The following is a 25,735-nucleotide window of genomic DNA, read 5'->3' on the forward strand; positions in this document are numbered from 1 at the left end:
CCTCGCGAGAGCTGGCGCGAGGAGAATTGCGTGCGTGAGGGCGGGCGGGGGAAAGGTGACCGTTAACGGCGGTTGGAGCCCGTGCGGCGCGCGCCGTTGTGCTAACCGACAGCGGAAGGGAAGGAGTTCGCGCGTGCGCGCCTCCCTCAGGATTTTTCACCTTCGTTCATTTTCCCGCCATTGGTGTTTGTTCAATGCCCTCTGTTAGCCCATTTGAGAAAGTTGTATGTTTTCCTCGCTTGGTAGCCTGGGCCCCAGTATATTGGCCCCAACACATTCGATTTCTTGGTGATGTGCTCCTTGATGTGTTTCCTCCATTTTTTTTAAGGGACAGGGTGCTGCAATACTTTTGTTTTTGTCACTGTGACCTTGACAGGGATGGCCCAAACTCGCTGGATCTCCTGAGAGCTTAGAAACTGAGCAGGTCAAAAAATAAAATAAAATAATGGTGTAGTGGTTAAGGGCAGTAGCTTCTAATCTGGCAAACCAGGTTTGATCCCCCTCTCTTCTACATACACCCAGCGGGATGACATTGAACTCACCACAGTCCTGACAGAGCAGTTATCTCAGCTGTCTCAGTCCCACCTACCTCACAAGGTGCCTATTATGGGGAGAGGAAGACTGCTTTGAGGCCCACATTGGGCAGTGAAAATTGGGGTATAAAAAACAACACTTCTAACTTTGGAGAAACTATCTGGGAAGCCCAGCTGGCTGCATGAGGAGGAGTGGGGAATCAAACCGAGTTCTCTGGATTAGAGGCTGTTGCTCTTAACTATGACACCATCACAGAGAAAATATTGCTAAAGACGTCTCATGGGGTTTTACAGGAACATACACCCTTAACCAATTTAGAGTCTGGTGGCACCTTTAAGACCAACAAAGGTGCCACTAGATTCTAAATTTGTTCTGCTTTAGACCAACACCTGTAGCCCCCACTCCTTTCATGAGGTTTGCCCACTAAAAGGCAGTGTTATCTAAACTACAAAGTAAAATCAAATGTCTTAACAACCAGATGCAAAGAGCCAGGCAGGGTCATTTACATTCCTTAGAGTACCTTTCACAAAAGATAACAGCAATTTCAGAGGGCAGAAAGAACAAAGGATAGAGAATGGAGATTGGGAGATTCCCCCTCCCCAGCAAGATCCCTTTGACTGAAGACATGGACTCCAGCTGTGAATATACAAATGTTTATTTGTTATTTATTGTATTTTTAGGCTGCTCTTCCCCTGGGGAATTCAATTACAAGGATTTAAAATATAAACAATTGATGGTGGAGATTGAATGCTTTAAAGAATTCATTTTTCTTGGATTACAAATTTTAATCAGAGTAGTGTTTGCAGTATGGTATGAAAACATCAAATTGCTCTGTGTTGCTCAGCAATGATGAACTTGAACCAAACGTGGATAAGCAAAGACAAGCCTGGTGACTGTAGATTATTTTCATCTATCATGTCCAGTAGCCACTTATGGCTGTGAAAGTTGGACAACAAAACAATTGGACAAGAGGAGAATGAATTCGTTTGAACTTTGGTGTTGGAGAAGGCTCCATGGACATAAAACCCAATGTATCACTGGTAGGCAAAATCACAAAACTCTGGCTTTAGCCATATCTTGCCTGACATCCCCCATACATGACTAAATATGACCTACCTAAGAGTTCCATTAAAGTTGCTACATGTTCTGTTGAACAATGTTCTGTTGAAATATCCTAGTTGATATGTTATGATGACTCTTGTTGTGATGTTCCATGTAATTACCTCATAAAAATCTAAATTAAAATTAAATGCGATCCAACTAAATAGAGAAAGCAATTAGGCTAGGACTGGTCCATGAAAAAAGGAAACCAGGCTGACAAAGAACAATGTTTAGATATAATCACAATGGAACTGGTCAGAACATTACCAAGCTAAAAGAAGTGGTCCAGGATTGAAAATCGTGGCGACAGTTTCTTTGGAAACACAACAGCGTCTCTTCCTTGAACCAATGAGCTGATCCTGGCTTTTCCTTCACCTTATTGGTACAGGAGATTCTGTATAAGAGCCCACCTTTGCATCTACATGAGCCTTTTTGGGGAACAAAAGACTTATTGCAGTCTTCAAGAAAGCTGCTGTTATCTTCAAGACTGTAAATGTTGCAGATCTATGAATGTGAATATATGAAGAAGTACCATTTGGGGAACATTCTCAAGGAGATTGCTCAACCACAGAATTTTAGCACCTCAGAACAATACCAAATCCATGCCAGCCTTGCTGGGACAGAGATCTGTATTTCAGCCCTTCTGATGTGATCTCCCTATTATGTGCATATAGTGAAATGATGGCTTCAATTCTTGGTTTTGTAAAACTTTGATTCGGGCCTGTGGGTTTTCTAGTAGGCCACAAAAGAAGGTATTTGCTTTTTTGTGCAAGTATGTGCTGGCCAATTATCTACCTGAGTCCTTGGAGAAGCTAACACTGTCAGAGAGTTACTCTGATAAGGTAATTAGTTGCAGATGTTCCCAATTAACTTGTTTTGATAAATAGGCCTCTAGCTAGATGAAGTTAGCATTGCATCTCCTGACCTAGGACTGGCTCTTCTTATGTCTCCTGCCCTGACATCAGTAATTCTATTGACTTATTATTAAATTGCAAGTAGACTAGATTGTTTTTGTGTCTAGAATCCCATGTGGGAAAAAGCCATAAAGAGACTTAAATTGCCTCTCCATTTTGTCAGAACTTTGTCCAACTTCTGTACCTGCAACCTGCATGTGGTTTGACCATTCTGTGCCTATGAAGGCACATTCTGTGCCATTCTGTGCCTCCGGGGAGGGCGGTATATAAGTATGATAAATAAATAAATAAAATAAATAAATAAAATGAACTCTGGGCTTTTGAAACTGCCCTTGCTAACACAGTATACTGTGTTAGCAAGGGATATTTCACGATGTTTTATTTTTCACTGCTTAATATAACCATGTATCTATGTGCACTTTAATACATGAAAAATAATTTTTTAAACCTTTTATCTGATTCTTGAACAAGCTAAATGGTAAGCTGGGCCTTGCTTTATGTTACTTTATCAATTCTGTATTGTGGTTTCTTGGCTCTGAACTGAGTCAAGACTCCTGTTAATTCTTTGATAGGCTTTGACAGCCTCTGAATCCCTCTAATTCTTTCGATTATTGGTTCTGCTGAATCTTGCCCACACCTTGGTCTTCTGTTAGACCCATTATGCACGGGGGTTTTAGCGCGCATTCGGGGTGGAATGGCGGCAACTAAAATCACCGATAACGCACGGAGCCGGCTGCAACCGGCCACAGCTTCGGTGCATGCCGCCGAAAAAGCCGCGTCAGTGAAACGTGGAAGAAAGCGCAGCTTCCGGGTGTCCGGGGCGCAACCAGAAGCGGTGCCCGGATCGCCGCGTGCATAATCGGTTACTCTGGGTTTTGCCGCCGTCGCGCCCCGCCCCGTACATAACCAGTATGCGTCGCATCTTCCCCCTCCGCGTTTTCCATGTGACCCGAAATCGCCGTTTCGGCGGCCGTGCATAATGGGCCCCACAGAAGAAGAATGCATGGTCTGGGACATTTTCTGGTGGTTCTCTCCCATGTGTGGCAGCCATTTTGCGCTGTTTCCCACCATCCCTTATCAAAATTCAAAAAGGGCTTGCATGGTCAACATGATTGGGAGCCCCTTCACTACATTTTTAATATATCGGATGCATTCATAAAACCCAGAAACAAATGTTCTTCCACTAGAGTTGCCAAACTCCAGGTGAGGCCTGGATACCGAGAATTACAACTGGTCTCCAGAACTGAGTCCAATAGCATCTTAGAGACCAACAGTGTCTGAAAGGTCCCTGATCCCTCCCTCCCAGAAGTCCATCAGTGTGCTCTGGACCTGTTTGCACTGTTACAATTATCAGTTATTTGTATTATTGTTACGGTTATTTATGTTATGGATTGTTTCATGTATTGTTTATACGTTTTATGTAAACTGCCCTGAGCCTCCGGAGAGGGTGGTATATAAATATAATAAATAAATAATAAATAAACAAGTTTGAGAGGAGGGGAATATGCTTTCAAGATTCAAACTGCCATCAAATTACAGAGATCAGTTCAGAGAAAATGGCTGCTTTGGAGGATGGGCTGTGGTATTATACCTAACTGGGGTTCCTCCTCAAACCTCCTGCTCCATCCATAAACCTCTTTTACAAAGTACTGTACTTATCATCCTTTCCTCCTCGTGCCCTCAAATCTAATTCCCTTCTCAGTTGGCTGCCCAATTTTACTGCCGATTAGTTCACACTATCCTCAATTCAGCAGGCTCCTAAAACAGTGTCCGCCTTCTTTTGGTAGACAGCTACATCTGTTCTTCTGCCCTTAAGAAGTGACCTGAAGGCAGTCATGAGTATGTGAACATCTATTAAAAGTATGTGAACAGGCAAGCTTTGGAAACTGAATTCAGCAAGATTTACAATATGGGCACAAAACTAGGCTGTTGTTTTTTAAACAGAAGCAGGGTATAAATAAAAATAATTTAGAATAATCAAGAGTGCTCTGGGTAGCAATGGCTTTAATCTATTCTGTTCTTAAAAGTTCTAAAGATTTTAATGTTATTTTATGATATAATGGAATGAAACAGGACCCTAGTTTTTTTACTTTGAAATTGAAGAAAAATAATTACTCTCAATTAAAATATTGGTCAATCCAAAAGAATACTTTCAGCTAGAGTTCCTGGTCCCAACTTTGCAGCCAAAAATTGTTAAGGAAAACAACCGCTGGAGGATAAGGAACATGGCTTATTCCAGATGTGTTTCATGATCGCTTCTTACCTCATTATTGATGGCATATGATACTGGAACTAGATTGGAAGTAACTAATGGAACAATTGACTTAATAGTATGCTGTACTAAGCATTACTTGCAAATATCATGACAATGAACATCATCATCCTTAGAAAATGCAATACTGCTCCCTCCATCAATCTGTAGGAACAGCAATTAGAACAACAAATGTAGCTGTAATCTCCCTCTTGTGGAAAAAAAGAACAAATTCCCCAAATTATATGAAAGAAGATTCTTTAATGGACGGAAGAGGATTTCTGAGGTCAGATAAAATCTTAGTTTCTTTTGCAATTTATCTGTTCTTTATAACCAGTAGTCATGTAGAATGTTGTTTTAATAAGAATATACAGGCGTTACTTATTAACACATTACTTTTATTAATATTGTGCTACTTGTTTGCTTGGAGCTACTAAGTGGTTTACCGTGCAATCCAGTCTAAGCCTACTGATTTCAGTGAGGTTAGACCGTAGTCAGTTCGCATAGGATTGCACTGTTAATGTTATTTTGGCAGGAAAAAGCTGTCATTTATGACATTGGCTTGTTTGCTTCTGTGTTTTCCTTTTCCCATTTGTGTGTAAGCTTGGTGAAACAACATAATTCTCAGAAATAGACAGTTCCCTATTAAATGCCACACAACCTTGCTGTTGCTGATCAGAAAAAGCTACTAAATGGAAAAATTGCTCTGTGCAGTCATGGTTATTGTTTGAATCAAGTTACTTAGCAAAACAGAAACTGTACTACATTCTTTTTGTTACCAAAGATAAGAGAGGACCCCAAATTAGTAAAGGGTATTATTTATATAATACATATTTTGATATCTATAAATCATAGCACAGTGTATTTATTTACAGAAATAGATCTAATTAATCACTTGTTATTTATGTTAAATATATGGCCAGCTCTTAGAATTTAATCATGGTGCTAAGAGTATGGAAAATTTTCTTGTGAAGTAGGGTCTCCTCGAGACATCAGCATGCATCTTAGCCTTCATCGTTTAATGATAATATAAGATTTCAAACCTTCCATTTGAGGGCAATATTTATCCGTACTGCACCGCATACTGTGGCCGCAAAAAATACTTGTGTACAAGGTTTGGGGAAATCTCTTGCTGTCTAATGGCTAAGTGCATGGTATCCAGCCCATGGGAGAAAAGGTCTCTAGGCTCTTATGGGGATCTCTTGACATGAGAACCGATCTCAAGAGAGGGGATAGATCCTGTCCATATTTTAAAACTATTACGTTACTCTATAGCAGTTTTCAAAATCATTATGCATGCACTGAAAAGGTGCTAAAAAGAGCGGAAGTGAATGAATATTCAATTCACATCAAATTAGTTGTACTGGCACTGAAAAGAAATACTGTATAATTATGTTGGCTTGCTGAGTGCATATTTAAAAGTTTGCAAGGTAGAATACTGTCTAATCGTTCTTCCTTTTTGTTTTGTCAAGAAAAACCTTTTTGTGTTATTAGCTTCACTAATTCATCTCTTTTTAAAAGTTGATAATGTAGGATTATCACCATCTCAATTTTCTCATATTGTTTTGTTTCCTGTAATACCTCCAGGAATCTCCCTGATTCCTTTAAAGCTAGAAACATACTCCTCCCTCTTCTTCACTGCCCATACCACTATATTTTCTGCAACAAGTGGTAATGAGGAAGACAAGACTTCCTAAGAACAATGGGGGCTTTTGATGAAAGCAGATGATTTTGTTTGTTTTTCCTGTCTTTGAAACCATCAGCTTGAAGGAAAATCTCCTACATTCTGCTGAGATGCTGTGTTCCCGGAGACCTTCACTGAAAAACTGGTAAGTTTGATCAGGATGGTAAAACAATGGTGTGGTAGGAAGTGTGGGGAACTAGTATGGAACAGCGGGGCAAATGTGGGTTCATTTATTTTTAAGCCAACATGTGGTTCATAAGAAATATATGCAATTATTATACGAGTTCAAGAGTGCTGCTGCTTACAAATAAGGCAGTATGAATTATATATTTATATGCAATTATAAATTGATACAAAATTATTTTTACACTGTGTTTTCAAAAAAAAAAAAGCATTAGGCTGATGCTATATGAGGGGTGCTATATGTTGTGGCTTCAGATTTTGGATATTAGAATTCCAACAAAATTGTGCAGATTTAACTGACTCTTAAGTGTTAAATGGTGCATTGTTATTAGGTTTGAAAAACAATTATGTTACTACTGCCTTGTCAGTAGGCACTCCTGCTTAATTTAGGGTTGTCAACTCTGTCTTGTGAAATTCCTGGATAATTGGGGTAGATGAGTTTGCATGCTTACTGGGCATACAAACTGGGTGAATAGTTTGAGAAAGCCCAATAACATAAAAAATATGGATGAAGGGAACAGTGAGGGGTGGAGAGGAGGGGAAAACAGCTCTGGATAAAGACATCCCCCCCCTCCCAATGAAGGAAATGGAAGAGGCAACCTCCGGAATGCTCAGAGCTTATGACGGCAGGCATTGTCTCTCCTCGACTGCATGAAGCTTAGACGGGCTTTAGTGAATGCGAGGAGTGGCTCATATGTGGAGTTATTGTCAACATAAAGCCTAGGGCAGACTGAAGGATTGGCTATTGATGCTAATGCTAATAAATGACAATGACATTGGACGCTTCCTCTCTTGCAATATGCATTGTTCAGGTGGGTCAGGTGCTACCTCCCTTGGGCTGCATGAAGTTTGGACAGGCCAGGTGCTGCCTCCTTCCCTTTATGTGAGGTTTGGGCTGGTCACATGCCACGTCCTGGGCTGCATGGAACTTGGCTGGCTGGGACACCTCACACCCTGCTCCACATGTCGCTTAGGCCAGCCATGTGCCACCTCCCTTTCTCTGTTATGGGTTCAGGTAAACTGGTTGCTGCCTCTGTACTGCATGGATTTTAAGAGGGCTGGATGCGGTCTCCCCCAGGCGACACAGAGTTTCTTCATTCCATGTGGAGCTCAAAGAGGCAGGGCACAGCCCTTCACCACTGGGCTGGTATAGACCAGGTGGAAGTAAAGCTACCAGCTGACTGGGAGTTGTCCTGCTGCCTGTAATGGGCGGTCAACCTTGCTAACTGCTATCTTGCTAACTGCTAACTCATTGTGTGAAATTTTGTGTAAAAGAAAACCCGTTTCCCCATAAACCTCTATGTAAAATTACTCCACAGTGAGAAAAGGTGAGCCTGAGACCAGTTGGTGATCACTGCCTATTTATTTTTATTTTATTTTATTTATTTAGAGTTTTATACCGCCCTTCCCTACGGCTCTGGGCAGTTTACAGAAAACATTTCGGAACATTTACATGGAACAGTATCAGTATCAATATAACAATATAACAACAATAACATTCCAACTAAAACAGTATTTTGACAACAATAACTTTGACACTGTCTTGGTAGGTTTGACCTCTCAGCCTGGACACTATGTGAATAGTTTGAGAAAGCCCACTAACATAAAAATGTTATAAACTATAAAAACTATGTGACCAGACTCGAGTGCTTTCTCTCCCTTTCCCCCCTTAGGTTGTATTACTTGCCCTACTGCTGGCCTCTTTCTCCAGTTTGCAATCTAGAAGGATTTGGGAAATGCGTGGGGAGATAAGTAGGCAGTTTTTTACTATCAGCTTTCTTGTTCCTTTAATCAGTTTTTATTTGTTCTGTTCTTATTTGCAGATATAGTGGGAAAGATGCCGAACTTTTCATTTTCAACAGCAAGTAATTTCCTCCGTTTCACCCCTGAAAGCTTAGATGGTATTAGAAAGAGACTTGCTGAGAAGAAAGAAAAGAAGAGATGTGGTGAAAAAATTGAGGAAGAAAATATTTGTCCACAGCTTGATCTAAAAGCTTGCAAAAAGGTGCCTGCTCTGTATGGAAAGCCCCCTCCATGGCTTGTTGGAGAACCATTGGAAGATCTGGACCCCTATTACAAAACTCATGAGGTTAATAGCTTTTTTGAGAACAAATAAACAGTATTTTGACATAAAATAATTCTGTGCGACTGAAACTGAAGGGCTGCAGCCTTACTGTGGAAACCCAAACAGAACTTTCATAGGTTTCAGATTTTACACTACGTATCATTGACATAGAGGATGGTGAAAAGATTCTGAGATCATTAAAATCCAGATAGTGACCCCCATAGTAACTGGAGTGTTATTTTTAGAGTTTAACACCTGAATTTCCCCGGGGATATATATTCCTCCCCTTGTAAAGAAGCACCCATTTAAATGAATGGCTATTCCAGAAGTTTGTGTTTTAGATACTTGTATTTGTTAAAATATATTATTTTAGATGAAATGGCCTGTCAGAGGGCCACAATTTTATGTGGTATGGTGAAAAGAGCCTTTCTATGGCACCTGAAAGTCCAGATTCTATCAGCCTCCTTTAAATTTGTGAATTTATTTTATATTTATATGTTTAATTAACTGGACATGTGCTTGTCAGTGCAATTGGTACACAGATGATCAGTGCATTAACTCATTAAAAGTTGGCACTGTTTATTAAAATTTGTTTTATTTTGAAGATATATATTTAGTCGTGTAAGCATGTATTGGTACCTTCTAAAATTATCTACATTATGTGATATTAAAAATCTTTTACTATATATTTTATAGACATTTATGGTTCTAACATCCAGAAGGAGAATCTTTCGATTTACTGCCAACAAAGCCTTGTTTTTATTTAGCCCTTTCAATCCATTACGAAGGCTAGCCATTAAAATTTCGACACACACATATCCTTTTAGTGGGTCCTCCCCACTCTGTCTTATACTGATGTTATGAAAACTGATATTTATAATATATAGTTATTGGACCAATTTCCAACAAAAAATGACTAAGACATCAAGGAATCCCAGTTAAGAGAGAGGATGTTAGCTGAAGAGATGTATACTAGTAAACACATCCCTGGGTACTATATATGGTGACTATATTTTTGTTTATGTTCAGGCCTGAGTACCTTGTTTAGATATGGAAATACATTTTCTGCCAGATTTGCTTGAGATTTCCCCTTCTCTCTGCAATATTTGGTATGATTTATATATTTGATTAATTTAAAATAGCTTCCTTTGGGACAGTGCACCTTGTTTCTGTGTGTGCTTTGCTTCTGACATGTTTTAATTTCAATTTGTTGGTCTGGATTTTTTTGGTCTGGATTTATAGAAGTGACTTCCCTAGGTCTTCAGGGCCCATTATGCACGGCCGCCGAAACTATGATTTCGGGTCACATGGAAAACGCGGAGGGGGAAGACGCGACACACACCGGTTATGCACGGGGCGGGGCACGACGGCGGCAAAACCCAGAGTAACCGATTACGAACGCGGAGATCCGGGCGCCGCTTCTAGTTGCGCTTTCTTCCGTGTTTCGCGAATGCGGCTTTTTTGGTGGCATGCACCGAAGCTGCGGCCGGTTGCAGCCGGCACCATGCGTTATCGGTGATTTTAGTCGCCGCCATTCCACCCCGAATGTGTGCTAAAACCCCCGTGCATAATGGGTCCAGGTGAGGGCTTTGGTTCTGTGATATAAATTTCAATCCTAATGTACAATTTCAGCATTATTAACTTCAGTGTCTTCAATGGTTAACAAAGAGAAAGAATACAGTTTTTTGTTAGGGATTGGCAAGAAATGGGGCAGGATGCAAATAGGATCAGGATCAGTCAAAATGTACAGGTTTTTTGTTGTTTGTTTTTTTTTGCAAAACTGACCATCTGCATTCTCTAGTAGGTCCCTGAGAAAAGGGGTCAGAGGACAGCTTGCATTGTTAGCTTCCTACAGACAAAATTGTGTAATTACATATGAATTGTTACATTTTTACTAAATGATCAAAACAGAGGGAAGAGAAGTCGAGAATGTCATGGGGGGAGGATTATCCATACGGTTCTTAGGAATGCAGTTGTATGATAGAAATTGCTTGATTTTTGTTTAATTGGGAAATCTTATCACATTCTTACCCTATTCTTAATAAATGTATTGACTGATTCTGCAACTGGACGAAGGACAAAGTATTGGGTATTTTTCTGGCTAGTCACTGAGATAACTAAGTAATATTGGGACATGACTTACAGAGGCAGTCACTGGTTTTCTAAAATTAATAGCGCTCTAGTAGTTCCTTCTAAGACAAGATTTCCATCATACAGTTTCACAGACTAGAGGTGCTACTCTAGATTCTAGGCCTGGATGTGGTTATCCAGGGCCACCCAATAGTCCTGGAAGCTACCTGGTACCAATCTTGGTGCTGACTAGAACTAAAGCCAGATTTAGGTCATACAAATGTGTAATTGTTAGAACATGGAGCATTATGCTAATTATTGGTTAAAGGTAAAGGTAAAGGTATCCCCTGTGCAAGCACCGAGTCATGTCTGACCCTTGGGGTGACGCCCTCTAGCGTTTTCATGGCAGACTCAATACGGGGTGGTTTGCCAATGCCTTCCCCAGTCATGACCGTTTACCCCCCAGCAAGCTGGGTACTCATTTTACCGACCTCGGAAGGATGGAAGGCTGAGTCAACCTTGAGCCGGCTGCTGGGATTGAACTCCCAGCCTTATGGGCAAAGCTTTCAGACGGCTGCCTTACCTCTCTGCGCCACAAGAGGCTCTTATTGGTTAGTCACAGTTTAATACATATATTGATAAATGTTGAATGTGGTAGTACTTTTGTTTCTTAAAAGGGTGCAATTTCCTTAGCTAATTATTCACATGGTTCATTGGGTTCATAACATGCGTTGTCATTGTCAATTCAATGCTCATGACTATGCCAAATTTGATACCAAGTTCTACAAACAACGGTGACAATTTTGAGTAAGTATCACTTTTATCGTTTTTATATACTTTCCCTTAGCTGCCATATACTGATCCAGCAGTGCAATCCTAAACAGAATCACATGATTTCAAGTTCTCTGACGGGTATAACTGTACATTTAGCAATGTAATTGGCTGAATTAGTACAGTGAGGGAAGGCAGCATGGTAAATCTGAACGCATTAGATCTCAGTAGCCAGGTGGGGTCAGCACTTTGGTGGGAAACTACGAAGGCAAACTCTGTCAAGGAAGGCGATGGCAAACCACCTCTGCTTCTCATGTGCCCTGAAAGCCCCTCACTGGGGTTGCTATAAGTCAATTGTGACTGAATGCGATGTACATATGCAATGGGCTAAATTAGATTGTTCTGTGGTCTTGTACAGACACTCCACGTGTTCATTTACCATGTTGGGAGGTACTGCAGCCATGATTGCACCAGATCCACTCCTACTTCCATGTAGTCCCTAAGTTGTTTGTATAAGGCCAATGCATGGAGGAAGCAACTGTGCATATTAGAGGTGTGCAATATTTTTTTTAGTCAGTATTTTTCTGTTTGGTCCTATTAGACATGAAAAAATTAGGAGCTCCAAAAAAATCCTGGATCCTGGTGCTGCGGTATTCCAATCTGTGATTTTTTTTGGAAATCCTGATTTTTTTCTTCCAGAGTAGACTCAAGAATAAAAATAGTGATTTTGTAAACAAACAAACCAACAGCAAGGAACAATCTGTTTCTCGTAGGTCTAGCTGATCCTGGCTGGGCTTACTTCTCCTACAATCAGGTTTAAACTGAACTGTAGGAGAAGCCACAGGAGGTCCTGTACTGCACAGATCGCATTGCTATGTTTAGCACAGCCAGTCCTCGTGATAGCTTCTAGTGCATTCTAGGTTAAATCAAACTGCAAGAGTAGCCAGCACAAATCCCAGGACCCATTCAATACACATTGCTGGATAACGTGTTTTCAATTTGCTTTTACAGCTGGGTTTTCCTGTGTGGGACCAGAAAATCTGCTTCTAAAGTACATTGAAAGTGCATTATCTACCGTGTGTGGATTGGGGCCAAGTTGCAGGGATCAATCTGTTCCCAGATGGGGGGGGGAGGTCTGGGTAGATGTTCAGTGAGTTTTTCCATTGGCCTCAACAATATGTTTGGAGGAAGAACTCCATCTTGCAGACCCTGCAGAACTCTGGGAGTTCCAACAGGGTCTTGATCTTGCCTGGGAGCTCATTCCTGTTGGTGCTTTCTGTTCTGGTTTGCAAAACTAAGGGGACTTGTTAAGCATTATATGTAAGTGGCATCTGGTTTGCTGGATTAGCAATCACCCAGGGATGGTCTAACATCTGACTCAGCCTTAGCTAAATAATAGTATGAAAGATACCTCCCCCAAGACTCCTTGGTTTTCTTTGGCTTTCATTTGATGAGAAAAAGCAGGTTGTTGTGTACTCTCTCCTAACGGTTTTACTCTTCTTTACACTTTTTAAAAGGATTTTTTTTGCAGCCACTTATGCCACCGAATTTGCCATAAAAGTAGTGTCGAGAGGATTTATTTGGGATGAATTCACCTACCTACGAGACCCATGGAACTGCCTGGATCTTTTTGTTTTAATCATGACGTATGTTTCAGTTTTCCTTCTTTGCAACTTAGTCACCCTTGAGGTAGAAGGGTAAGCTGGAGTTCAGGGAGCTTCTGAACTGCTGAGCATTTAAATAAGTAGTCTCTTAATTTCCTAAGAGGCCTTGTCTTCTTTTAGAGTACTGATCCCCAACCCCCAGTCCAGAGACCGGTACTGGTCTGTGGATCAGTCAGTACTGGGCCGCGGCTCCTCCTCATCTTCCTCCCCAGCTGCTGCCTCGGGGGCTGCCCTGCCATTCTGCCACCGGCTCACCTTTGGTGCTCTCTAGTGTTCGCCATGGCTGGCAGCTGCTGCTGGCAGCGCCCCCCAGCAGGCGGCGGGAAGTTAGGGGCGCCGGCAGGAAAGCAAGTGGAGCAGGGGCTCAAGCAGCGACAATGTCCCTCGGCAAAAGACTACCCCTCTGCACCTCAGTAAAATTGTCAAGCGTTGACCAGTCCCTGGTGATAAAAAGGTTGGGGACCACTGTTTTAGAGTACTAGCAGCTTTTAGGAAAGAAACTTCAAGTGAAATCCCAAGGACACTTTCTTGGAGGTAAGCTGCACTGAATAATATGGGACCTACTTCTGAGTAAACCTACTTAGGATTTCTCCTTTCATGGCATGCCTATGAGATGTAAAAATGTGGGATGTTTTAAACTTGTCTAGCATTCAGGGAGCCTCATGTGACATGTGTAAAACAGCTTTGATTTATATCAACAGTTTATCCCTGGTTAGAGTACCCTAACCATTTTTATATCCTCCATGAATCAAACCAAATAAATTTTAGATAATCAGTCTGTCTGAAATAAATCCATGTGCCAGAACAGTTTCAGTTCAGACTCCCTGGGGAACAGGAATTTTCCAGAGCAGGCAAGAGCTTATGTATACAAATAGACCATTAGCTGTAAAATAATTTAGCATTCTAGTTCTATGCTGAATCTTTGTTCTTTTTGTTCATTTTTAGATTTGTAGCCTTGTGTAACAGTAAACTTGGTAGCATTTCAGCTCTTCGCATTTTCAAGGTTTTGAGAACTTTTAAAGCTGTTTCTGTACTGCCAGGTGAGAAACTAGCTGTAGGTGTTTGTTTTGCTTATTTATCAGAAGCAAGCAACCAGAGCTGCTTCTCAGATCAAACTTTTTCATTTCCTTTGTTTAAAACTGAATTCCTTGATTTAAAAACAATGCAACTTGTAAGGCTGGACTAACCCAGGTAATAAACAATGCAACCCCTGCAAAATGAAGGGTGTGTCTTACCCAATCAATTGTTATTAGTGGTGAATGTTGTACTAGGTTCTTACATGTATACAGTTCACCTAATTTTCAAACATGCTGTATAAGCTTTTATAACAACGTTGCCTTTCTCGTCCCTGTGACCTCTTTACAATGAGGCTCTGGACAAGAGTGAGTAATACTGAATTAACTGTGTACTTTATTATAGCTCAAGGTGTTTTATTTTTCATTTATTTATGAAGAGTTCTTCCAATAAAGTGTTAGCACCAGCATATGCTGTTTTAAATGTATGGAAATACAAAAGATAAAGGGCAAAAGCATACCATTAGCATTCCAAGAGGTAGGGAGGAACAAATGGAGAATCCTATTTAGGGATACCAGCCTCCAAATGGGACCAGAGGATCTTCCAGAATGACAACTGATCACTAGACGATCCCTGGAGAAAATGGATGCTTTGGAGGGTGTATTCTGTGGCATTGTACCTCACTGAGGTGTCTGTCCTTCCCAGGTTCCATTCCCAAATCATCAGGAGTTTCCCAGTCTTGAAACTGGCAACCTAAACCCCGCCCTCCCCCACCAGCTGATGGCCAGGGAGGAGGTGGGAACCTTAATCCCTTTACAAGTCCCCAATGGAATTGTGATCATGTGGAAATTTTCTGTGAAGGAAACTAGATTAATCAAACAAGTGAAACATTAACAGCTATGAACAGAGTAACCACTGCAAGCTGGGGGGCAAGAATCAGTCACCGTGAATTCAGTGGTCTCAAAATTATCTAACGCTTGTAGGTCAAAAATACTTTAAATACGAGCACTGGGCTAGCGGAAGCTAATTTCAAACATGGGGTGCCTACAAGAAAGTTGTCCCAGTGGAAGAACCTGCGAGAAAGCGAGCCATCATGTGCACCAATTGCACCCTGCACAAGTGGCCCTCTCCTCAACACTTTACAGTGGTCAGGTGTTTGGACTGCTTTATGAACCATGCAGAATATTTTGACTGAGCCTGTAAGTGAGAACCATAATCAGAGTGGGCTATTGCTTTCGTTCTCCAGTAGCAGCCTACTTTTCTTCTTCTTCTTCCTCTTTGTAGGATTGAAAGTCATTGTAGATTCGCTCTTTCAGTCTATCAAGAAACTTTCCAATGTGATGCTCCTGACAGTTTTCTGCTTGAGCATCTTTGCATTGGTTGGCCTCCAACTTTTCATGGGCAACTTAGATAATAGATGTGTGCTAAATACGTCTGAAAAGGCTCAAGGTAAATTGCATGAAACTTCCCCTGCTTTAAATAAAATGTATATTGTTAACAGTGTTTTTATCACATTGTAGCTATTACTGAAAGTTGACATATCAGCCTTTTAGATAAATGGAGTGGACTTGCCATCGTTATCTTAAATAAGACTTTCATTTGAGAAACCACAGCATGATAAATTGTTCTTAATGTTAAAAGTATGTCCAGTTTGTGGGGCTTGGTAAATGTTTATCTGAGAATAAGAGTTTAAGGGAAATTATTTGAAAGACTGTCATTTAGAAGAGGACAGGGAGCTGCTCCTGTTGGCAGAAGAGGGTACTCTCATAATGAGTTTGACAGGGGAAAAGATACTGGCTGGATCTTAGGAAAAATGCTTACAGTAAGAGTAGTTCAGTATTGGCTGCCTAGGGAGGTGGTGAGATCCTTCTCACTGGCAGCCTTGAAGCAGTGGCTAGATGAACACTTGTCAGAGCTGTTCTGAGATCCTGCATTGAGTAGGGGTTGAAGTAGATGCCCTGTGTGGCACCTTCCAAATCTATGATTCAGTTGACAATTGTGATTGACTATCTTAATGTAGAAAGCATTTGAAATGATTTTTTTTCCAGCAGAGTGCACATACTACCCAAAAAGTGACTGTTGTAAGGCACAGTTGTGTTATCTCTCAAATTCCAGGTAAGTCTGATCAACAATACAGTGTGAATGTAAGCCGCCTCGAGCCTTCAGGGGGAGGCGGGGTATAAATACAACAACAACAACAACAATAATAATGAATCTTGATCAGCAGTCATTTCTTGTTTGGCACATTTTTGCTATTTGCCCTTATTACTAGTGGAAGTGGGATTCTAGGTCTCTTCCCAGTGCCCTTGCAGGAAGGACTAGACTAATTATACCGAGGGTCGTCAACCCCCAGTCCGCAGCCTGCTACCGGGCCGCGAAGGCCTCGGTGACGGGCCACGCCTGCCTCTCTCCCCCCCCCCGCAGAGAGAAGGTCACCAGGCCGCCAAAACGGCCGCTTCACTCATGGCCCAGCTAGCTTTTTGCTGAGGGGGGGGAAGAGGCAGGCGTGGCCGTCGGCATGCTGGCGGGCACAAACGTGCATGCGCGGAGCTCCCTCTGGTGGTGAAAACGCGCATGCGTGGCAGCTCCGCGCATGCGCATTTTCACCACCGGGGGCGCTAACGCACATGAGCGGCGCCCGGGCCGCCGGATCTTCGCCACCCCCAGAGGCAGTCCTCAACCTTAAAAAGATTGGGGACCGCTAAATTATACTATATACTGTATGCTTTAAAGTTATGCAAGTAAAATTATGCAAGTGTTCTTTTACAGAAATTAAACCGAAACTGAACAATGACGATTGCTCATGATTATATATAAATTGGTTTTTCCCCTGGGTTTCTGAGTTCAGTTCTGCCTCTTGTCCCTCCGAGCTGCGCCACCACCTGGAGCGTCTGGCGGGAGACTGTGCTGTGCCGTTGGCACTGCTGGAGCAGCTGGCGGCCGAGTGCGGGCGCCTGCAGGAGGAACAGCAACAGTGGCAGCACCCCCTTCCCAGCCAAGCTGCGTGCCCTGCTGTGACCCCTGTGAAAAGGTCGTTTGACCCCCAAAGGGGTCCCGAACCCCAGGCTGAGAACCACTGGCTTATTTAATTCTCTTTGGTCCAGAATAGGATACTTGTTATCGTCCTTTTTGTTGAATTGTTCAAATAGGAACAAGACCTAGCAGTTTAAAAAAATACTTCAGAGTGTTATAGATTGCTTGGATATGAAGAAAGCAATCAGAGAAAACTCTAGCCATCAGTAACATACTTTCTGTTGTATTATTAGTAATAATACCTGTCCAGAATTCCACATCTGCAAGTCAACTGGAGTTAATCCTGACTATGGGTTTACAAGTTTTGATAATTTTGGATGGGCCTTCCTGTCTTTGTTCCGTCTGATGACACAAGATACCTGGGAAGTTCTGTATCGGCAGGTAAAACAAATTATTTTTGTTTTATTTTTTCAGCAGTCTTTTGATGCCAACTTATAAAAGTTGTGAAAGTGAAAACATTTCCTTAAGAGAGCCAGTTTGGTGTAGTGGTTAGGAGTGCGGACTTCTAATCTGGCAAGCCGGGTTCGATTCTGCGCTCCCCCACATGCAGCCAGCTGGGTGACCTTGGGCTCTCCACGGCACTGATAAAACTGTTCTGACTGAGCAGTAATATCAGGGTTCTCTCAGCCTCACCCACCTCACAGGGTGACTGTTGTGAGGAGAGGAAAGAGAAGGCGATAGTAAGCTTTGAGACTCCTTCGGGTAGAGCAAAGTGGCATATAAGAACCAACTCTTCTTCTTCTTATACCGTGGCCTACATTCCTTATCAGTCATTTAATGTTTGGTAATCTGTGAAATCTCAATACTTACTACCTTATTCCTGTTTAATCAGTTCAGATTAATCCCTTATACCATCACTGGGAAGCCGTTATCTAAAAGTCACTCATACTCTCTTACCGTATATACTCTCTTACCGTATATACTCACATATAAGCCAAGTTTTTCAGCCCTTTTTTTAAGCTGAAAAAGTCCCCCTCGTCTTATATGCAAGTATTTTTTAAAAAGCTGCCAGAAAGGAGGATGGGGGTGGGAGACAAGTATACTTGCCAGAAGAACAGAAGCAGGAACAAAGCAGCAAACCCGGGAGGGACAGTGGGAGGGGAGGGAAGATCACTCCCCCTCACTGCCTTAACGAGGCTAGCACGTGTTGCAGGAAACTCTGCAGGAAGCTCTGAAGCCTCTGTCTCAGAGGGAGCGCAGAGAGCAGAAGGAGGAAAGGAATGAAAAGTGGAGGGAACAGAAGGAGCACAGGATTGGATATAAAAAGGCAAGGGGGGTCAGAGGGAAAGAGGGAGGAGGAGGGTGGGAAGAAAAGGAAAAATAATATCCTGCCTAGGAGGGGAGAGGGAAAAGCCACTATCCAAACAACACCCTCGGCATTGTCAATAAGGGTTTCCAGCTTTTTGTGGTGAAATTAGGTGCCTCGGCTTATATGTGGGTCGGCTTATTTGCGAGTATATAGGGTATTTGAGAAGGAAGGACTCCCTGGAGAAGAGCCTAATGCTGGGAGCGATCGAGGGCAAAAGAAGGGGGACGACAGAGAATGAGGTGGCTGGATGGAGTCACTGAAGCAGTCGGTGCAAACTTAAATGGACTCCAGGGAATGGTAGAGGACAGGAAGGCCTGGAGGATCATTGTCCATGGGGTCGCGATGGGTCGGACACGACTTCGCACATAACAACAACAACAACAAGAGTATTTGATTATCTGGTATTTGATTATCTGGTGTTATTATAATGTTCGGGTCTGCTTTATTGAATGTTTGTTGTAGAATGTTTTATTATAAACTACTCTGAGACTGTACCGGAGAGGATGAAGTAGAAAAATGTAAGTAATAAAAATAAATGTAAATAATATAAACCTATGAGGACCTGTCAAACTTGATTATTTGTTCTTACAGGTTATCATAACATCAGGGAGAGGCTTCAGCTTCTTTTTCGTAGTAGTCATCTTTATGTGCTCCTTTTATCTCTTCAATTTAATTCTGGCTGTTGTGATAATGGCATATGAAGAGCAACACAAAGCAACACTTGCGCATACAAAGGCAAGAGAATTGTTACTTCAGGAAGCGAAAGAAATCCTAAAGAAAGAACAGGTCTGTGGAAGGGGTTGTAAACTAAGCACAATTTCTTGTTTTTTGTTTCTGTAAACAATGAAAATGACACGCATGATTGTTATGCTGCCACCAGAGTCCGTAAGAATGCTGAGCTAGGCTCTAGGAGACCCAGATTCAAGTTTGCCACAGGAGATTGCTAGGTAACCTTCTGCTAGTTACACTTTCTTAGCCTAACTTCCCTTACGGGATTGTAAGGAGAAAATTAAGGAGAAGAGAACAATGCAAGCCACTTGGTTCCCCACTGATGATGAAGATAAATGAAGAAAATAATAATAATTAAAACAAAGAACCTTTCCACCTATAAAAGACATGAATTTCAAGTATTCTTGTATGACTGATGTGCTGCCTGAAATGTCCACATATTCTAGCTACAGCTGTAAGGGGGGATGCAGTGGGAAATGTTCACATTTGATATTATTATCATCATCATCATCATTGTGATTCATTACCTGCTACTCTCAGCCAAGGCCAGCTCCCGGTGGTTTACAATTTGAAACCATAAAATCCAATAGAATATTATAAAATCCAATAAGCCCTTAATTTACGATACAGTGGCAGATATTTAGCCATTTAACAGATTCACCTCCCCAACAAACAACCCTAGCTCAACGAACCCTCTCATCACCTGACTCCATGCTTTGATGTGGGTGGGTAGAAGGTGTAGCGATACTAGGCTTCTGATAGAAGTAAGAGCCTCTTGTGGTGCAGAGTGGTAAGGCAGCTGTCTGACAGCTTTGCCCATGAGGCTGGGAGTTCAATCCCAGCAGCCGGCTCAAGGTTGACTCAGCCTTCCATCCTTCCGAGGTCGGTAAAATGAGTACCCAGCTTGCTGGGGGGTAAATGGTAATGACTGGGGAAGGCACTGGCAAACCACCCCGTATTGAGTCTGCCATTAAAACACTAGAGGGTGTCACCCCAAGGGTCAGACATGACCCAGTGCTTGCACAGGGGATACCTTTACCTTTACCCTTAGAAGTAAGAAGCTAGCGTTAGGCTTCTAAGAGGCCAGGGACCATAGAGCCTTGTCTGACACACCAACAAGATCAGAGTCAGAAGGGGTAAGAAGTCAAGGACCCAAGAGGAACAAAGAGGCCACTTTATAAGGGGAATAGTAAAGAACTTTGCTGGGCATAATTTTCACGAGCGACTAGTTTTACAAGGAACAAGTGCTGAGGCTTTAGAGTGCATGATGGCCAAGGTGGGCTCAGTCTCATCTAACCTAGTGCTCTAGGGCAGGGGTAGTCAACAGGTTGACTACCCCTACTCTAGGACTCATTTGCACATTGCAAAGCCTTTATTTTATTGGGGAATAGCATAAGAATTTTGTATCATGTGTGCAGTGAGAGCTTTGTGGCTTCCAGATGTTCACTGGCACTTTTCTGTTGCTGCAGCACAAAAGGAGAACAGTTCTAACCTTCTCATACCCTGCTATGTCTTAGCGATGCAAATGACTTGATTTTCACTTGAATTCAGTTTCATTGTATTGGTTCACATCCACTCCAACCCTACCCAAGCGAGGGAGGGAGAGGAGATTATGGCACTGTCTAGAAAGCAAAAGTGGAGGAAGAGAGGTAAAAACTCAGTTCAACAAGAACAAAAGACTACAATCAAATAGAAATGTTGTAACCCGCCACGAGCCGCAAGGGAGTGGCGGGCAATAAATATAATAATAATAATAATAATAATAATAATAATAATAATAATAATAATAATAATAATAATAATAATAATAATAATAAAGTGCCCCAAGGGCATAGCTTCATAGTATCCTCTTGCACCAAAACCACCCTTTCCAAATAATAATAATCCAGGAATGTTTTCTATATCAAAATATCACCAAAATAAGGATTATTCTTTTGGAAAAAAACAGTTTTTCATAGTGATAGGTTGGCTAATTCTAGAGCAGATTTTAATGCCATGGCCATACCAGAAATTTAACAGTAAAGCTTCCTGAAATTGAAGGGGCAAAAATGTCTTTCATGCCAATTTTGCCAAGAAGCAAAGAAAACTAGTGGAGGAATATGAGCCCTCTTTTTTTTAAGGTTAATTTTATTTCCTCCAAGACTTGTGTCTGTGGTATGTTTGTATATACAGAAGCCATATCCACTGTAGCAAATCGGATATTGTTAGAGAACAGTTTAATATTATTATTATCCTGTGAAATTTTGTTTGAGGTACAAAAGCAGTCAGTACAGCTTTGTCAAGCAGTGCCTAAATCTTATCAGGATTCATATTCTTAAAAGGAAACCAAAGGGGATTCTTGGGATACCCTGTAGCCCAGAACATATTGCTTTAAAAGATTTACATTTTTTTATAAAATCAGAGTCCAGTAGCACTTTTAAGACCAACAAAGATTTATTCAAGGGGTGAGCTTTCGAGTGCAAGTACTCTTTGTCAGATATTATATATGTGTACAATAGCACATTGTTTGTAATAGTTGGAAAATATATGCCACGTCATTTGGGCAAGACTAGCCTTGAAAACTGCCTCTCTCTACTCTGTCTGCCCCTCCTATACCAGAGAACAGGCATTCACAAAATGAAAACAAGATTTCTTCATCTTCCTTTCCAATAAGGTGCTTAGTGCTCCTACATACAGAGTATTTATTTCAGGAAGCAGCTGCCCAAAGGCATGAGCTATCCTCTGGTGACAACATGGAAATACCAGATGTGGAATCTGATAAAAAAGAAAGGAAAAGCAAAAGGAAAAGGAAATTCAGAAAGAAGAAGGCCAAAACTTATGGGGAAGATGAAACCATGTTTTATTCAACCCCTGATAAAACTCAAAAGAGGCTGGTAAGTTTTATGAATGCTTTACATACAGCACTTGGAAGTGCAACGTGGATCAGTATTTCTTACTAAAGATTACCTGGATATAGAAGCTGTTGCCTAAGGCTACAAATGTAATAGATCTCTACTTTTAGAGGTGAAAAAACTAAAAATCCAACATTTATCAGAATTTCACAAAAAGATTTTCAATATATACTTTTAATCACAATTAATTTTTTCTGTTTTTATCATTTGTTTAAAGATACATTGTACTGTTGATTAAATAATGGAGCACAACTTGTATAAAGGCCATCATTTATATGTACATTCAAATGGGTAACCATGTTGGTCTGAAGCAGCAGAATAATGTTTGAGTGTACTAGCACCTTTAAGACCAACAAAGTTTAATTCTAGATATAAGCTTTCCTTTGCATGCACTCATCTTCAGGTGCTTCTTCAGATTTGTAAATACTGCTACTTGACAGTCCTTGAAATCTATATCATACCAACTGTATAACCATTCAGACACTTGGCAGTGCTGTGGCTCCTGTAAGCAGATGTTTGGATCCAGGTCTTGTCTCCTAGCAGTTCTACTGCATTAAAAATATGCTGGAATTCTCTGAATTCTACTGCTAGTTATTTTGAAAGGAATTTTTGACGTGGACCAGTTTTCTTATTAGATATCTACAGGAGGCTCACTTTTTCCCTCTACACTGATATTTACTTGTGTATGTGTGTGCGGGAGGGGTTGTGTAAATAAATTGAGATGTTCTAGTGACACTTCTAGTGAGAGCTAGAAGTGTTCTAGTGAGAGCCTCTTGTGGCGCAGAGTGGTAAGGCAGCCGTCTGAAAGCTTTGCCCATGAGGCTGGGAGTTCAATCCCAGCAGCTGGCTCAAGGTTGACTCAGCCTTCCATCTTTCCGAGGTCGGTAAAATGAGTACCCAGCTTGCTGGGGGGTAAACAGTAATGACTGGGGAAGGCACTGGCAAACCACCCCGTATTGAGTCTGCCATGAAAACGCTGGAGGGTGTCACCCCAAGGGTCAGTCATGACTCGGTGCTTGCACAGGGGATACCTTTACCTTTAGTGACACTTCGAACATTAACCTTTGAATTGTTTTTTTACTTCCAAAGAAAGAAATACTAATGTCATATCAGCTGCCAATCAACTTAACCCATAATCCACTTCAAAGACAAAAGTTAACAAGTGCAACAAATGTCCTTAGCAAAAGTCTGGGTAAGATTTTCAGTTTGTTTCGTTGAGTTTTAAAAAATTAAGAAATTGATCCATCTTATTCTTTTAAAAATTTATATATTAAAAAAGCGAAGTACAGCTGTCTCATCTGGAAAGCCTTGGTCAAGCTGAACTTTTCTGCATTCCACCTCACATGGCAGCTCCAACTGGCCCCTGTTCCTTCTTGGTGGGGAGGGTCCTCTTTCCCCATTAGGAAGGATGCATTTGAGGCTGCTGTGGGGTGGGGAGGAGTGGAAGGTGTTGCCACAGCAGAAACAGTCTAGATCCAGCCATTTACTTGGCTAAAAAAACCTGAGTATGATCTTTAAAATGGCCTATTGTTACTGTTTTATTTCTTAATTTTCAGCATATGCGCGTCTCATCTTCTCAGTTCCAATTTCAGAATTCAGAAGAACTGGCTTTAAAGCACGTGCAAGACATAATGAGTTTTGGTGTTAGTTAATAGCAGTACTCCGGCACAGAGTAAAGAATGCTTAAGTCCATGTGTTTTCTGTGTTGGATTGTATTCTGTTATGAAAAATTCCCACTGTATTTCCATTGCCACTGGCGTTTTACCAGGTTAATTAATTCTCAGTGCTCACCATTTCCTTAACAAAGAGAAAGATTATATGCTTTCAGACTTAAAAACTGAATCACATACTTTAGGGCCTGGATCTGCATTTTAATCAATTTTATAAGGTCCCCCAATAGAGAAATGATGCCACTTCCCTAACTATAAAATGCACCTATAATTGTGTTCCTGTTGTTTAGAATGGGAGGAGTCAACACTTGAATTCCCTCCGGGACTGAAACGGGCAGCGCAAAAGTATCTCATTTGGCAATGCTGCCCATTCTGGTTGCAAATAAAGGAAATGATGAAGAAACTAATACTTAATCCATGGACTGAAGTCTGCATCACACTGTGTATTATAGTCAATACCATAATAATGGCAGTGGAGCATACAGTCCTCTGTACAAACGAGGTTATATCAGCAAACAAAGTAAGTCAATGCCATATTTCATTGCATGCCAAAATTTACCTTGACTGTGGGATGATTTTTAATGCTTTTAAAATGTATTTTGTACCTAGAGATTTTACTTCCTCCCTCTCAATCCTACTTGAAATGAAGCATCCACATAACAAAGTGAATATCAGGTTAAAGGAAAAGAGAAATTTCAGATGAAAATTGCCACGTATGATATGGACATTTTGCATGCCTGGGTTCTAATTCACAGGACTCTGTCGGCAGCTTTTTTGTTTGCTTGATCAGATGTTGACCTGAAACCCTTCTTTCTCCAGTAAAATTAAAGGAGCATATGATATAACGTTTACTATATTTATAACCAGAGCTGCAGGGCATGAGTCACTTCAAAATGTGGCAGGAGAAAGCGTGATTCCCAAATTGCTTTTTGAGGAGAAATGTTTCTCAGGTGGAATATAGTGCTGGGACTAAAGAAGCACAGTTCATATACAAATTTGATGATAGCTCAGAGTAGCAGCACGGGATAGCTAGAATAAATGCGACGTGTAAGGGCCTCTCCCCTGTTAGCTTAGAGCTGGTTTGCACAATGGAAGGTAGAGTTGCCAGCTTCCCCCCCCCCGCTTGCCAGGGAGCACAGGGTTGCCAGCTCCAGGTTGGGAAACACCTGGGGAATTTGGGTGGTACCTAGGGAGGTCAAGGACCTAAATGGGATACAATGCTACAGAGTCCATCCTTCAGAGCATCCATTTTCTCCAGTCAAACTGATCACTGTATTCTGGAGATAAGCTGTAATTCCAGGGGATCCCCAGAACACACTCTCAGGGCAGCACCCCTAATGGAAGAGGAGGCTCCTTTAGGAATCCAGTCCACCCAAGGCTTGTCACTTTAGAAAATAAATGGATGTGCTTTATTGTTAGGGACATGAGGAATAGTCATTCTAGCTTTCTTAGGGTAGGTTGAAGAATAATACTGAGGTCACATTTTGCCCTCATTGAGGTTAGATAAAGAAGCAGAAAGAAGGTTAGCCAGAAGGCAGGAAGAGTGGCAATCTGGCTAAACCAGGTGGTGATGTCACTTCTGGTGACACATCACTGCTGGGGGCATGCCAGGGAGGTGTAGTCAGTTGACATAACTTCCAGGGCTCCTTGAAGCATGAAAAATTATTTCAGGGCATCCTCCATGATCAAAAGGTTGAAAAAGGCTGGGCTAAGCAAAGAGACATCAGGAGAAGAGACAAAGAGGGATGAAAGAGAAGAAACTGAACCTGACCATTTTACCAGCCTTACTGCCCTCTCTGGAATACTGGGGTACTTGGTACATAAAGACATTTTACAATCCTTCCATTCCAAT

General features: G+C 41.5%; 1 protein-coding gene across 8 annotated transcripts in view; it reads left to right on the top strand.

Annotated features, from left to right (window-relative positions):
* The first annotated feature begins 72 nt into the window (after nucleotides 1–72).
* Nucleotides 73–25,735, top strand: part of LOC143820829 (sodium channel protein type 5 subunit alpha-like) — a 49,137-nt gene continuing 23,474 nt past the window's right edge. For 3 of the 8 annotated variants that reach the window (XM_077304126.1, XM_077304128.1, XM_077304129.1), the window contains exons 1-13: nucleotides 73–6,629; nucleotides 8,491–8,756; nucleotides 9,429–9,544; nucleotides 11,505–11,609; nucleotides 13,091–13,219; nucleotides 14,183–14,277; nucleotides 15,536–15,700; nucleotides 16,300–16,366; nucleotides 17,518–17,665; nucleotides 19,185–19,379; nucleotides 22,013–22,195; nucleotides 23,303–23,405; nucleotides 24,174–24,403. In XM_077304126.1, the coding sequence (XP_077160241.1) occupies nucleotides 8,505–8,756; nucleotides 9,429–9,544; nucleotides 11,505–11,609; nucleotides 13,091–13,219; nucleotides 14,183–14,277; nucleotides 15,536–15,700; nucleotides 16,300–16,366; nucleotides 17,518–17,665; nucleotides 19,185–19,379; nucleotides 22,013–22,195; nucleotides 23,303–23,405; nucleotides 24,174–24,403 (1,788 nt within the window). In that variant the 5' untranslated portion in view covers nucleotides 73–6,629; nucleotides 8,491–8,504. The remainder of the gene's footprint in view (nucleotides 6,630–8,490; nucleotides 8,757–9,428; nucleotides 9,545–11,504; nucleotides 11,610–13,090; nucleotides 13,220–14,182; nucleotides 14,278–15,535; nucleotides 15,701–16,299; nucleotides 16,367–17,517; nucleotides 17,666–19,184; nucleotides 19,380–22,012; nucleotides 22,196–23,302; nucleotides 23,406–24,173; nucleotides 24,404–25,735) is intronic. The other 5 variants (XM_077304122.1, XM_077304123.1, XM_077304124.1 and 2 more) reach the window with 5 other exon arrangements.

The sequence above is a fragment of the Paroedura picta genome, chromosome 11 (assembly GCF_049243985.1).
Source record: "Paroedura picta isolate Pp20150507F chromosome 11, Ppicta_v3.0, whole genome shotgun sequence".
Classification (NCBI taxonomy): Eukaryota; Metazoa; Chordata; class Lepidosauria; order Squamata; family Gekkonidae; genus Paroedura; species Paroedura picta.